General features: G+C 41.1%; 1 protein-coding gene across 1 annotated transcript in view; it reads left to right on the plus strand.

The window, feature by feature from the left end:
* The window catches only part of CENPE (centromere protein E), an 83808-nt gene that overhangs the window by 44668 nt on the left and 26204 nt on the right, over positions 1-12936 (plus strand). The window contains exons 27-32 of the mRNA XM_050944554.1: positions 3071-3229; positions 4533-4754; positions 6407-6569; positions 9026-9243; positions 10436-10585; positions 10860-11081. Of these exons, the coding sequence (XP_050800511.1) occupies positions 3071-3229; positions 4533-4754; positions 6407-6569; positions 9026-9243; positions 10436-10585; positions 10860-11081 (1134 nt within the window). The remainder of the gene's footprint in view (positions 1-3070; positions 3230-4532; positions 4755-6406; positions 6570-9025; positions 9244-10435; positions 10586-10859; positions 11082-12936) is intronic.

A 12936-nucleotide genomic window follows, 5' to 3' on the forward strand; every position in this document is an offset into this window, starting at 1 on the left:
TCGCCATATAGCGACCGGTTGTCCAGCAGCTCACGCCCTCCCTCGACGCTGACCAGACCGTCCCAGTCACCACCCGGACGGGAGTCTCGGGAACCCTCTGTGCTACCTGCCAGTGAGCCGGGATCAAGAGAGGCGCCAGCAACATTTCCCTTCGCGACGTGACTACCACAGCCTGTCTCAATGGGATAGACGTCGTCATTCTCGTTCCAGTTCCTGCTCAACTAGACATCGTGCTCGAGATTCCGCGGGTACCATTCCTCGACTTTGAGGTCCAGGTCCCGAGAGAGGTGGCATCGCAGGCACCGCTGCTCATACTGTTCCCCGTGAGACCATGTGCTCGACAGGGACCTTGGCACCCAGCCACCTATCCTCGGCCCGCGCGGCTCAGCCGGGACAACTACTGCCACCGGGCCCTCAGCTGGGTCAGTGGCAAGGGGCCCTGTGGCAGGGACAGTGGTGCCAGAGGGCACCGTGGCCTCCAATGCCCGCCCAGATAAGAGCCCGGTCGGTCGCCAGAGCATCTCAGGCTCCATCAGCCTCGTCTGGCTGCCTAAGAGACAGATCGGCGGGCCACCAGTCGGCGGACCCGCGCCCAGACTCTGATCTGGGGCTCGACCCCCAGATACTGATCGAAGCCCACGGCTCCGCACTGACTCTTTCCTGGCACCGGATGACACCATAACAGCGCCACTGCCACCAATCATGCAGGAGGATTTTAAGGCACACCAAGACCTGCTAAAGCGAGTGGCATCCAGCCTTCAGCTGCAGGCCGAGGAAATGGGGGCCCCTCCTCCATCCCAACCTAGCTGCGCTCCACCTAACAGCATGGTTGCTCTGTGGCTACATGTGGAGGAGGGCAGATGTTCGGAGTAGGTAAGGCGGGTTCTCCTGGAAAGTAGGAAACCGTCCACACGCTGGACGTACATGGCGAAGTGGTCCACGTTCTCCAAGTGGGTGAGTGAGCTGGGAGTCTCCCCTTCCTCCGTGCCTCTCCAGCTTATCCTGGACTACCTCCTGTCCCTTAGGACCCAAGGACTGGCACCCACCTCTGTCAGGGTACACCTAGTGGCCTTATTGGCCTTCCACCTGCTGTTGCAAGGGCAGCTGGTCTTCTCCCACTCTGTGACCTCCTGTTTCCTTAGGGGCCTTGACCGCTCATTCCCGTACGCAAGACCCCCTGTGCCACAATGGGACCTGAACCTGGTTTTGTCCCGACTCACAGGTCCTCCCTTTGAACCCTGGCCACGTGTTCCTGGTCTCACCTTTCATGAAAGGTAGCCTGCCTTGTGGCAATCACGTTGGCCCGCCGTGTCTCGGAACTCAGGGCCTTGAGCTCGGAACCCCCCTATATGGTCTTCCATAGGGATAAAGTCCAGCTTTGCCCACGCCCGGCGTTCTTCCCGAAGGTGGTGGTCACCTTCCATGTGGATCAGAGCATCTTTCTTCCTGTGCTCTGTCCTAAGCCCCATTCCTCTAACGAGGAACGCCGCCACCACACACTCGATGTATGTAGAGCGCTAGCCTTTTTACCTGGATCAGACCAAACTGTTCTGGAAATCCTTGCAGCTTTTCGTTGCCTTGGCTGAGCAAGTGAAGGGGCAACCCATCTCCACCCAGCGTCTTTCCCGCTGGATTACCTTGTGTATATGCACGTGTTATGATCTGACAGGGGTTCCTCTGCCACCGATCGTTAGGGCTCAGGCCTTATCAGCTGGCTACGTAGCCCATGTCCCTATCCAAGACACTTGTAGAGCGGCCACTTGGGCCTCAGTTCACATGTTCACTTCCTATTATGCGATCGTCTCCCAGTCTTGGGATGACACCAGGTTCGGCAGGGCGGTACTCCGTCCCAGGCTATCGTGAACTCCTACCCACCTCCAACAGGTATAGCTTGGAATCCCCTACTGTGGAATACACATGTGCAATCACTCAAAGAAAGGACAGTTACCTGTTCTGTAACTGGTGTTCTTCGAGATGTGTTGTTCATGTCTATTCCACACCCCGCCCTCCTTTCCCACTGTCGGAGTTTTCCGGCAAGAAGGAACCAAGGGTAGGGGGAGCACACAGTCCCCTTTATAGCACGATATACAGGCATCACTCCAGGGGTCGCCACGGTGCTCCCCCAGTACGGGTACTGCTAAGGGAAAAATTTCCAGCACTGGTGCAAATGGCGAGCACACACACCTACTGTGGAATAGACATGAGCAACACATCTCGAACGCCAGTTACGGAACTGGTAACTGTCCTTTATCACTCATCTTCTCTACAGTAAAGTATAAGTGGATGTTAATGAGATGCCATCTATATCATATCCATCTCTGGGAGATGTAAATGTGGATACAGCATTACCAGAAATGCAAACCAGCCAACATGTTTTTAAAAATTGTAATTTTAGATTCTTCCGTTACGAAACAGTTGTCATAATAGAAAAACTTACCTGGTTTATGAATGTGTCTTTACTCCATTAAGACAAATAAATGGCAATGAAGATTTAATATCTTCAAGAGATTCAAAATGTTGACTCTCTGGTATTGTCACTTTTTCAGTGCTATAAATGAAAGTTAAATAGTCCATCGAATATGCAAATATTATAGTCTTTGACCTCTCCAAATAAGTTGTTAAAGAATTGCTTTGACTTTTTTCTTTTCGAATTAAAAAAAAATGAAACAAATCCAACAGCTGCAGCAAAAGTCTACTCTGCAAGAACAAATAATTGGCTTGAAGGAAGAGTAGAGGCATGCAGAAGAGGCTGCATGAAACGGAGGAATTGAAAACCCATGAATCTAGAAAAGAGTTTTCAGAGCGCTCAAACTTCATGGTTGTCAGGAAACAAAAACTGTAGCACAGGAAAGAGATGATCTGAATACACAAGAGACTCTCCAAATAGCGAGGGACCAGCTCAGATAGTCTATCCAGGAACCAATTAAGAAATGTAGTCTAATTTTAAAACTATTAAAAGAATTAAAGTATCTTTATGAACATTGGCATAGTGTTTTTTTGTTTGTTTTTTTTGAAGAGACACTTAATGTTCACTTTCAACAAATCTTTTTTTCATGTCCTTTGCTTAAAGAATGCGGAGATGCAGGAAGAACTGAAAAATGCTTATAGCTCCCTCAAACAGCATCAGGAAACTATCGAGGAGTTAAAAGGAAATATTTCAGAGAAGGAAACTCAGCTCTCCAAAGTTCAAGAGACACTAGGGAAAACAATTAATGATCTTAAGCAGAAGGTAAGATGTAACTTATCATATTAAAAATTTGTTTAACACTGCCTTCTGTGTTCTCTGCAGACTTGTATTTAGCAAATTTATCATCTGTGGAATCTTAATTTCAGTTTGTAACTTCACTAAAATATGTCTTTGCCCAACATGGTACTGAAGGGCAATGAAAACCTAAAATAACTAACTTCACAGCTAAAAATTGAGTAGGAATTGTAGTAAATAAGTGTAACTAAATTTTGGGGTGAAATTGTGGCTCGATATGAGTCAATACTAAAACTCCTGTGGACTTCACTAAGGGCCTGGATTTCACCTTTAATATGTATGACAAGGCTTAGATTTTTTTTTTCTTAAACTATCTGGAGGAGTTCTTTTGATGTAGTTCTGGATCAAATGCCTACATATTAGTAAACATTCTTTAAACTATTTTAAAAAGTCCTTTTTAGCCTCAAACGCTAAGGCTGTCATAGAAAATCTCAAGTTTCTAGGAGCTTTTTTTAATTGATGCATATATCTATTGTAATATGTCTGACAGTAGCGTGTAAAACTATAAATAGGCTTGGATGGATTAGATATTTATCAGTAAATGTCAGTAAACATCTATTTCACACACAAACCAACAAAAACCGTCAATCAAAATTTACAGCTAAGCAAAGTAAGAGGAATGCTGCTTGAGAAGTTATTACTTTGATTTAAGGATATTTACTTTGTATATTTTGACATGATGTTGGCAGCTTGTTTTTAATGGTTATAAAGATTTTAGCTTTTTGAATCTCGACGTCTGTCATTAAATAACTGTCTGATGCTCCACACTATTGTCTGACACATACCCCACAATTTTCTGAAACGATGAAAATTTAAATCAGTAAAAATTGAAAAAATGTTTAAAATAAACTTTTAGCAATATAAAAAATAAAAATTGGATTTTTCCAAGCCTAACTATAAACCACTTTCATGTGGCCATAAAATTGGACTGTTGATTTTTTCACCCATAAACTACTCAAATAAATCCTATAGAAAACTTTTATTAGGCTGTGATGAAATCTGTCAAATGTTGCTTTGTTTTACTATCAAAGTTTAATAATAAAGGAAATCTCATTTAATATGGTATAAAAAACACTATTGTAACAAACCAGTGAACTTACCAGTAGATCATTCCTATCAAGTGTGCACCAAACATGGATTTTTTGTATCAGAGTCGGTATATTAGGTCGAAAAAACTTTTTTTTTTTTACTTAAAGTAATCACAGAATTTAATGAAGCTTTTTTGTGTGCTATACCCTTGATGGTCATTCCAATTCTTGTTTTCCTTTAGGTCATTCAGCTATCTGAAAACCTGACTCTTGTTTCCTGTGAACATGACAAACTACTAGCGGAAAAAGAACGTATTGAACAAACAATGAATGAATGTATATGTCCACAGCTGCAGGAGATCTCTTCAGTTACTCAAGAGAGAGATGAGTTTCAGCAAATTCTAGCATGTGTTCGAGCAGAAAGAGACCAGTTAAAGATGGACATAGAGGAAAACAAAGAGAGGGTACATATCAAACCTCTCTTTAGGACTTAAAATTACTTGCAAATGTTCAGAGTGGTTTAAACTGCTTTACAGATGAATTCCTGAAACTGACTCTTGGCCAGGATCACTCCCCCAATTACCATAGGTTGTGTTTTGCAGTCACCAGAGGGCAATCCAGATTTGATGTGCTTACAACTATAGAAGTACACACTTAGTTTCTATAACAGGATATAACAATAGTGATTCTGCATTTAACTTTGAATAAAACTGTGTAGAACAATCCATGTTTAATAGTAACAGGAGATTTGAACTCCTGGATAATTCAGTCCAGGTTGAGTTGGATTAGGGGAGAGGTTAGTCCCAGGAAAGAAACCAATTGGCAACACATTTCCCCCCTCTAATATTAGAAGTAAAACAATGCCATGATATCTCAAAGCACAGCATATATACGCAGCAGATACTGCTTTGTTTTATCTGTAATTGTGTTGTACCTGGCTTCATCAATCCTACCTTGTCTGGAAGCAGGTATTAGTGAAAGACTTTACCTTGCATGTGATGAAAATCAGATTCTGAAGTTAATGGAAGCAAAATAACAAGCTATTTTCTACAAGTTCACTAAACTCTGGTCAGAAATAAGTTTTAGGTAAACTTACCAAAGACTGAACTGGAATCACTGATTTTAACAGGAATGGGGAATTGGAGTAGCCCGAGTATTTCAGTAGGGTAGTAGAGTAGAACTCCTGATGGATCTTAATGGCTTCAAGCTTTAAAGCTCTGAGATATTTTTGTACACACAACAGGTGCAAGTGCACAGACCCAAGTAATCAAATTTATTCTTTCATTCAGATGTTGATCTTAATAGAACAACAATTGTAAGTACATACGTACCTGTTCCATGAAATGTACTGGTGCGAGACTCTTTGCTACTTACCCAGCGTTAGAACACTGAGCTTGAGAAAATTCTTGCTGTGGTCACTGAGCATGGACTCGGCGATCTCTTGTGAGTGTATTCAGAAAACCATCTGAAAGGCAACCTCCTAGTACCCAAATTAACTAGTTTGTTTTAACTGTACATCCATGTTCTATTTGCCTTTTGAAGTTGGCAAGGATTACGCTTCCAGAAAGAGAGCCACCATGTCCTTTTTGGAATCCTTAGAGGTGGGAGGTATTGATAGAGGATAAACTGAATTTTCATGGCTTTCAAATACCCATTAAGTCTGCTATGTTCTCTTTTAGAACCCTTGAGCAGTTGTGCTTACATCTTTTTTATAGTTCCAATTTGATAGAATACAGCGAAGTATCTTATTAAGTATCATCATGTAATGCAGGGGTTGGCAACCTTTCAGAAGTGGTGTGCAAAATTTTCATTTATTCACTCTAATTTAAGGTTTCACATGCCAGTAATACATTTTAACATTTTTAGATGGTCTTTTTCTGTAAGTCTATAATATATAACTGAACTATTGTTGTATGTAAAATAAGGTTTTTAAAATGTTTAAGAAGCTTCATTTAAAATTAAATTAAAATGCAGAGCCCCCCCGGACTGGTGGCCAGGATCCGGGGAGTGTGAGTGCCACCGAAAATCAGCTTGCATGCCACCTTCGGCACGTGTATTTCGGCACGTGTACCATAGGTTGCCTACCCCTGATGTGATGTCTTGTCTTGTGTTTCAGTCTGTGAAAATTCAGGTAGAAATGGAAAATCTACAGAAGGAACTGAAATGTCAGAAAGAGCAGGTTGATGCCCAGAAGAATGTGGTGATAGAGAGAGAAAAGGAGTTGTTGAAGACAGAAGAAAAACTAACAGAAGAAACAACACAACTTAAAGAGAAGGCAAGTACTGCAGCAAGACAGCAAAGACTACTGCCTACCTTTCCTTTCCAGGATAAAGAACACTTGCACAACGTGCTAGACAAGTAGCTTTTTTACCATCTTTGCTAGTACTAATAACTACTTATGGACGAGGTTCAAAAGTCCTTGGCATGTTTTCAGGACAATGGGATCTGGCTGGATGCTGAGCACTCCTGAATATCTACCTCACAACTGTCTTCATCTTGATACCTTGGCTCCTCTTCCTGCTTGCTCCTATAGGAAGATCCAAATCCTGAGCTTGCTGTCAGTCTGTCATGAAAGTGATTGAGATGTCACCCACAGATGACATGAACTATCAGAACTTGGTTAAGAAGCACAAAAATGAAAACTTTCATTTTTATGCTTCTTAGCCCTATATAAAAATATAAAATAACTCTGTTGCTTACAAGAAGTTCCCGGGAGAGGACAAAAAGTAGTGTCTAACATTAAACCAGACAAAAGAATGACCCTAATCCCAGGGAAGATATCTTCCTGGTGCTCAAGGACTTCCATCCTGTGTCATCTAGTAGTTTCTATTCTAAGTACGTCCTCAAAGATAACACTAAGATTGAACAAAAGCATAACCAAACTGTAAATTATAGTGCAGGCAATCAGATGCTGGTGCATCAGTGGTCATGCTCACAAAGATGCATCCATTCCTTCAAACGGGAACTTTTTTTCCAAAAGACCTTTATAGAACGAGATAGGAAGTACTCATTCTTTTTAAAGGTAAAAATGTCATGGTGCAGTGAGTTAAAAGTGACTGACTTTTCTCTAAGTAAGGACGTTCTGTCAGTAGTGAAGTAAACCTACCTGGAGTCTGTATCCTTCAGCAAGGATGATATCTTCTGGTTAGCTCATCAGTGGTCAGCTGTTGTTAGGACAATGGACAGATGAGAAACACTCCAAAAGAGATCAGTTCAATACAAGACAGTTGAACATGAACTTGGGTATCTGACTCTTTTTTCTCCTTCCTTTCAATTCTGAAACTTCATTCCTTCAGAATATGCAGTGGTATTATATCCTGGAACCAACATGGTTACCAGAGAGAAAAGGTGGGTGAGGTGGTTACCTGAACAATTTGGGGCCCTTCCCCTTTCCCCAGGTCCAGTGGCCCTCTATGGGTTAGTGGGACCTTTTTCCTAGTGAAAGAGCCTTCACACAGTAATATCCTTAATCTATATTAGCAATTAATCAACAGAATATACATGCCAAGCATTCCAATGATCACCACTCCATAAAGCAGATGGAGTTCTCCTGATGGCCAGTCAGGATCGAATTGTCTGGGGCTCCGGCTTCTGCACAGTATGGTGTCATGCAGCTTATCCAAGTTCTAGCAGCTTGTTCTTGAGCTATCTCCCAGAGTTAAATTCCAACTAGCTTTTCTTCTGATTCTTGTATAGTTAAAATGAGTTTCTTTTATTTGTATCTTAACCAATTATTTTACTCAAAATGTAGCTATGCAAAAATACTAATCAGTCATTGTACATAATGTGACTATACAGAGGTTCACATGCCTAGGACCTGCCTACTCATATCTTTTGCATTTTTCAAAGTTTGTTAAAACATCTCAAGGTCTGCTTATTTTTATGACTTGTTTGTGGGATACACTCTTAGGGTAGGAATGCTTAATCAGCAGTAGATCATGACTATCTGCTCTTTCAAAATATTCTCTCATTTCTCAAAATAACCCATAATGGGCTATTTCCCTAGCAACAGCAGAACCTCATAATTTTTACTTATCCTCAAAAGCAACTTCTACCAAGAAACTCTCTGACACCAGTAAAAAAAATTGCTGAAACTCAAAAGATTTTTTTTTCTTTACTATATCTGTCCCTGTTAGGAATGCTGCAGCTGGCATTTTGTTTTATCTGCCTAAGCCAAGGCCCAATTTTCCTGACTATAGATTTTTTTTTTCCTCTAGTTTATGGTGGCTGAGCATACAAAATGACTGGGGTGGGGCCATGTCAAGTCAGAGTCTCTCCCACAAGGTAATATCTTTTATTGGACTGACTTAAGAACCTGAAGGACTTGAAGAATAGCTCTGTATACGCTCAAAAGCTTCTCTCTCTCTCTCTCTCTTCCCCCCCCCCCAACAGAAGTCAGTCCAATAAAAGATTACCTCACCAACCTTGCATCTCCTTCAGAATATGGCAAAGACATTAAGTCAAAGAAAAATTTCTTGCCCACTGTGTGTAAATGTTTTTGTTGGGCTATCAATCTTAATTACATTTCTGGTGTAGCAACTCATTTATGTGTTTATAAAGAAAAAGAGAGGTAACATTTTATTTTTAGACTTTGACTGAATGCTTAAATCTGTTCACCATGCTGTTTCCTGTAACATTTACCAGAATGGTAAACTTTGGGGGATACTATTTGTTGTAATTTTGTTTGGTTTACAGATTTTCATATATGTATTTCCTGTATGTTTTTAATAGATAGAAAAGTTGAATGAAGAATTAAACCTAGTCTCTGGTGAGAGGAATCAATTGCTGAGTGAACTGAGAGAAAAGACAGAGGGCGAGAATAAACATATTCTGCAACTGGAGGAACAGAGTTCCTCATTAACAGAGGAAAGAGACAAACTCCAGCACATGCTGGAGACTGTTAGAGCAGAGAAGAACAAACTCGAGGTGGACCTTCACGAAAGCATTGAGAAGGTACAGCAAGTGTCAAGTAAAGTGTAAAAATATTTAAAAGTGTTGTTTCATTCTTGCAGCCCTCCCGATAGGCCTAGAGGCATCAGACACCAATACCCATGTTAATAGTAATTGTGCTTTTAAGAACTCAATAGTTAGAGATACTTTCATCTTTATGTAGGGCTGAATGCCTGAGTGAAAGGATTGGTGATAACTTAAATGTGTGGTAGGCTTAAGGTATGTAAACTTGTGGAAATCCATTATAGTGAGACATAGGCTGGAAAATACAGTGATACACTAAGGTTTGTGTTGAAATGATTATGAACACTTCTGTGGCTGCACAGCTTCTCTCCTTATTCATGACCAACAGGTAATGCTTCTCATCTATGCAATTCACCCAGGGTCAAAACAGGCATGATTCTGCAAATCTTTAACATGGTAGTAAAATGTTGACCAAAAAGATCCAAGAGTTCCTTACATCAGTTATTTCCTCGTAGCAGACATCCATAGGCAATTGTCTCTAGCAATTGAGATTGCTGGTACTATGCATCAGTGTCCTATGAATGAGACTCATCAGGGTGTGTCTCCAGAATGTTCTTTTGGGGACATGCACTCACTTGCCAGATGCAATGCAAAACGAGGTGTCACACACACATTTTGCATCCAAAAGTTTCTTTGCGGGCAGGTATAAATCACTAACATACTGACAGCCAATTCAGTTGTCACTCCATTCCCTTCCAACTTACTATTGAAGCAAGTCTCACAAGATGGGGAGCATGCCTGGAAGACTAACTTACGAAAGCTCAAGCACATACCCTTTTAGATCACTTTAACTGCTCTCAGATGTGTGTATGAACACAAACATAGACATGACCTTAATCGGATAAGTAACCTCTTATCTATTCTTCTTCTTGGTCTTGGTATACTCTTTTCCAGTCACTATCCCTATCCTCACTTGCCTTGCAAAATTGGCTAGGATTGTATTTGCAAAATGAGTCAATGTCCTTTCTGGAATCCCATGCTAACTTCCTCTAGGAAAGTATCAGCTGAGAATAAACTGAATTTTCAGGGTTTCCAAACAGCAGACTTAATGAGTATGTTGACAGTTCTCTTTCAGAACCCCTAAAATGAGCAAAATTGTTTCTTTGTGGTTCCTTATTGATAGACTACAAGGAAGTCTCTTAAAGATCATCATGTAATTCTTGTGTTTCAGTCTGTAAAAATTCAAGCAGAAATACAAAATCTACATGAGGAGCTGAAAAAGCAGGTTGATACCCAGAAGAACTTGATGGTAGAGAGAGAAAAGGAGTTGTTGAAGACGGAAGAAAAACTAACAGAAGAAACAACACTACTAAAAGAGAAGGCAAGTGTGATACCAAGAAAGCAAGGACTGCTGCCTAGCTTTCCTTTCCAGGACAAAGAACACCTATCCAATAAGTTACTTCCTATGATTTACTAGAGATGAAACTCCTGTTCACTCTACCTATTGTTGGATTTTATGACCGAATGCCTGCCTGAATTTGTTCACAGTGCCATTTCCTGTAGCTTATTAGAGTGGTAACTTTGGGGGATACTGTAACTTTGTATGAAAGTTTGTAAAAACCAAAGAGTATGTATTCTTTTGTATGTTTTTATAGATAAAAATGTTGAATGAAGAACTAAAGCTAGTCTCTGGTGAAAGGAATCAATTGCTGAGTGAACTGAGAGAAAAGACAGAGGGCGAGAATGAACGTGTTCAGCAACTGGAGGAACAGAGTTCCTCATTAACAGAGGAAAGAGACAAATTCCAGAACATGCTGGAGACTGTTAGAGCAGAGAAGAACAAACTCGAGGTGGACCTTCATGAAAGCGTTGAGAAGGTACAGCAAGTGTCAAGTAAAGTGTAAAAATATTTCCAAGTGTTGTGTTTCATTCTTGCAGCCCTCCCGATAGGCCTAGAGGCATCTGACACCAATACCCATGTTAATAGCAATTGTGCTTTTAAGAACTTAGTAGTTAGAGATGTTTTCATCTTTATGTAGGGCTCAATGCCTGAGTGAAAGGATGGTGGTAACTTAAATGTGTGGTAGGCTTAAAGTATGTGGAGCGTCCATTACAATTAGAAATAAACTTGAAGTTTATACACTGATACGGTAAGGTGTGTTGTAATTGTATTTATGAATACTTCTGCGGCTGCCCAGCTTCTCTCCTTATTCATGACTAATACTTCTCATCTATGCAATTCACCTAGGGTGAAAACAGGCATGATTCTGTAAATCTTTAGCATGGTAGTAAAATGTTGACCAAAAAGATCCAAGAGTTAATTACATCAGTTATTTCCTCGTAGTAGACATCCATAGCCAATTGTCTCTAGCAATTGGGATTGCTCGTTTTCTGCATCAGTATCCTATGAGTGGAACTCATCAGGGTGAGTCTCCAGAACGTTCTTTTGGGGACATGCACTCACTTGCCAGATGCAATGCAAAACGAGGTGTCGCACACAAATTTTGCATCCAAAAGTTTCTTTGCGGGCAGGTATAAATCACTAACATACTGGTAGCCAATCCAGTTGTCACTCCATTCTCTTCCAACTTACTATTGAAGCAAGTCTCACAAGATGGGGAGCATGCCTGGAAGACTAACTTACGAAAGCTCAAGTACATATTCTTTTAGATCACTTTAACTGCTCTCAAATGTGTGTATGAACAAAAATATGGACATGACCATATGAGGTCAGACCAATGGTCAGTAGAGGTCAGTATGCCATTTGACAGTAGCCAATACCTACTGCTTCAGAGGAAGGTACAAGAAATGATGATGTAGGGGGCAGTTATGGAATAACTTTCCTTTAAGACATGTTTGCTCCTACATCCTGTTGGAGATTAGTTTATCATCTCAAAGTATGAGCAGTTTATCTTCTGTCCAAAATCAGGGTGTGACCACAGTTCAAAGCCTCTTGCCAGAAACAGAAATAATTTACAGGGTAAAGATGAATGTACTGCCTTTCAAGGCAGTTCACATAAAGGATACAGAAAAGAGACCTGAATTCCTCCACTGGCCTAGAAGGCACTTGTTTGGGCTTGATAGACAGTCAAGAAACATCCATTGCACCTGCGAAAGAAGATCAAATCTCTAGAAGTAGGGACACCTTCTTCATCTGGGTCTGTACCGCCTACTGTTAATGGGAAGCTGAGCACAAGAATTTTGTTAGCTTTGGCTCACTGCTGCTTTGTGCTACCTAGACAGAACTCAATCAGGAAACTTCATTCATTGAACTGGTCAAATTTTGTTTTTTGGCTAAGGAGAAACAAATCTTTGTACAGTGCCTAGCTCAGTGGGAGCCTGGCCTGTATATCTTGTTGTTGGTGGTGGTGGTTGTTGTTGTCAAATAAACAAGTTCTGGTGATCTCAGCTACACTAGTTTCTTTGAGATGGTTGATTGAAGTCCCACAGCCAAGAACTATAGAAGGTCGGTAACAGGCCCTATCAGTGTTCATTTGGGTAGGCACATATGGGTAAAATGTCAAGATGATGGATTAGACAAGTGTATAGCTAGCCTCTTTAGTCACTATTACCTCCTAAAGGTAGGGTGTAGAATAAGTTCTATCTGTATCAGAACCACATTGCTGTTGTCATGAGGAAAAGGTCATAGCTCTAGAAACCTTTTGACCCAAAGTAAATTCTTTTTTCCACAATTCCTATGAAATATTTCTCCCATTCTGTTCCAGGCCTTTG

Source organism: Gopherus flavomarginatus, chromosome 3, assembly GCF_025201925.1.
Source record: "Gopherus flavomarginatus isolate rGopFla2 chromosome 3, rGopFla2.mat.asm, whole genome shotgun sequence".
In the NCBI taxonomy this organism is placed as follows: domain Eukaryota; kingdom Metazoa; phylum Chordata; order Testudines; family Testudinidae; genus Gopherus; species Gopherus flavomarginatus.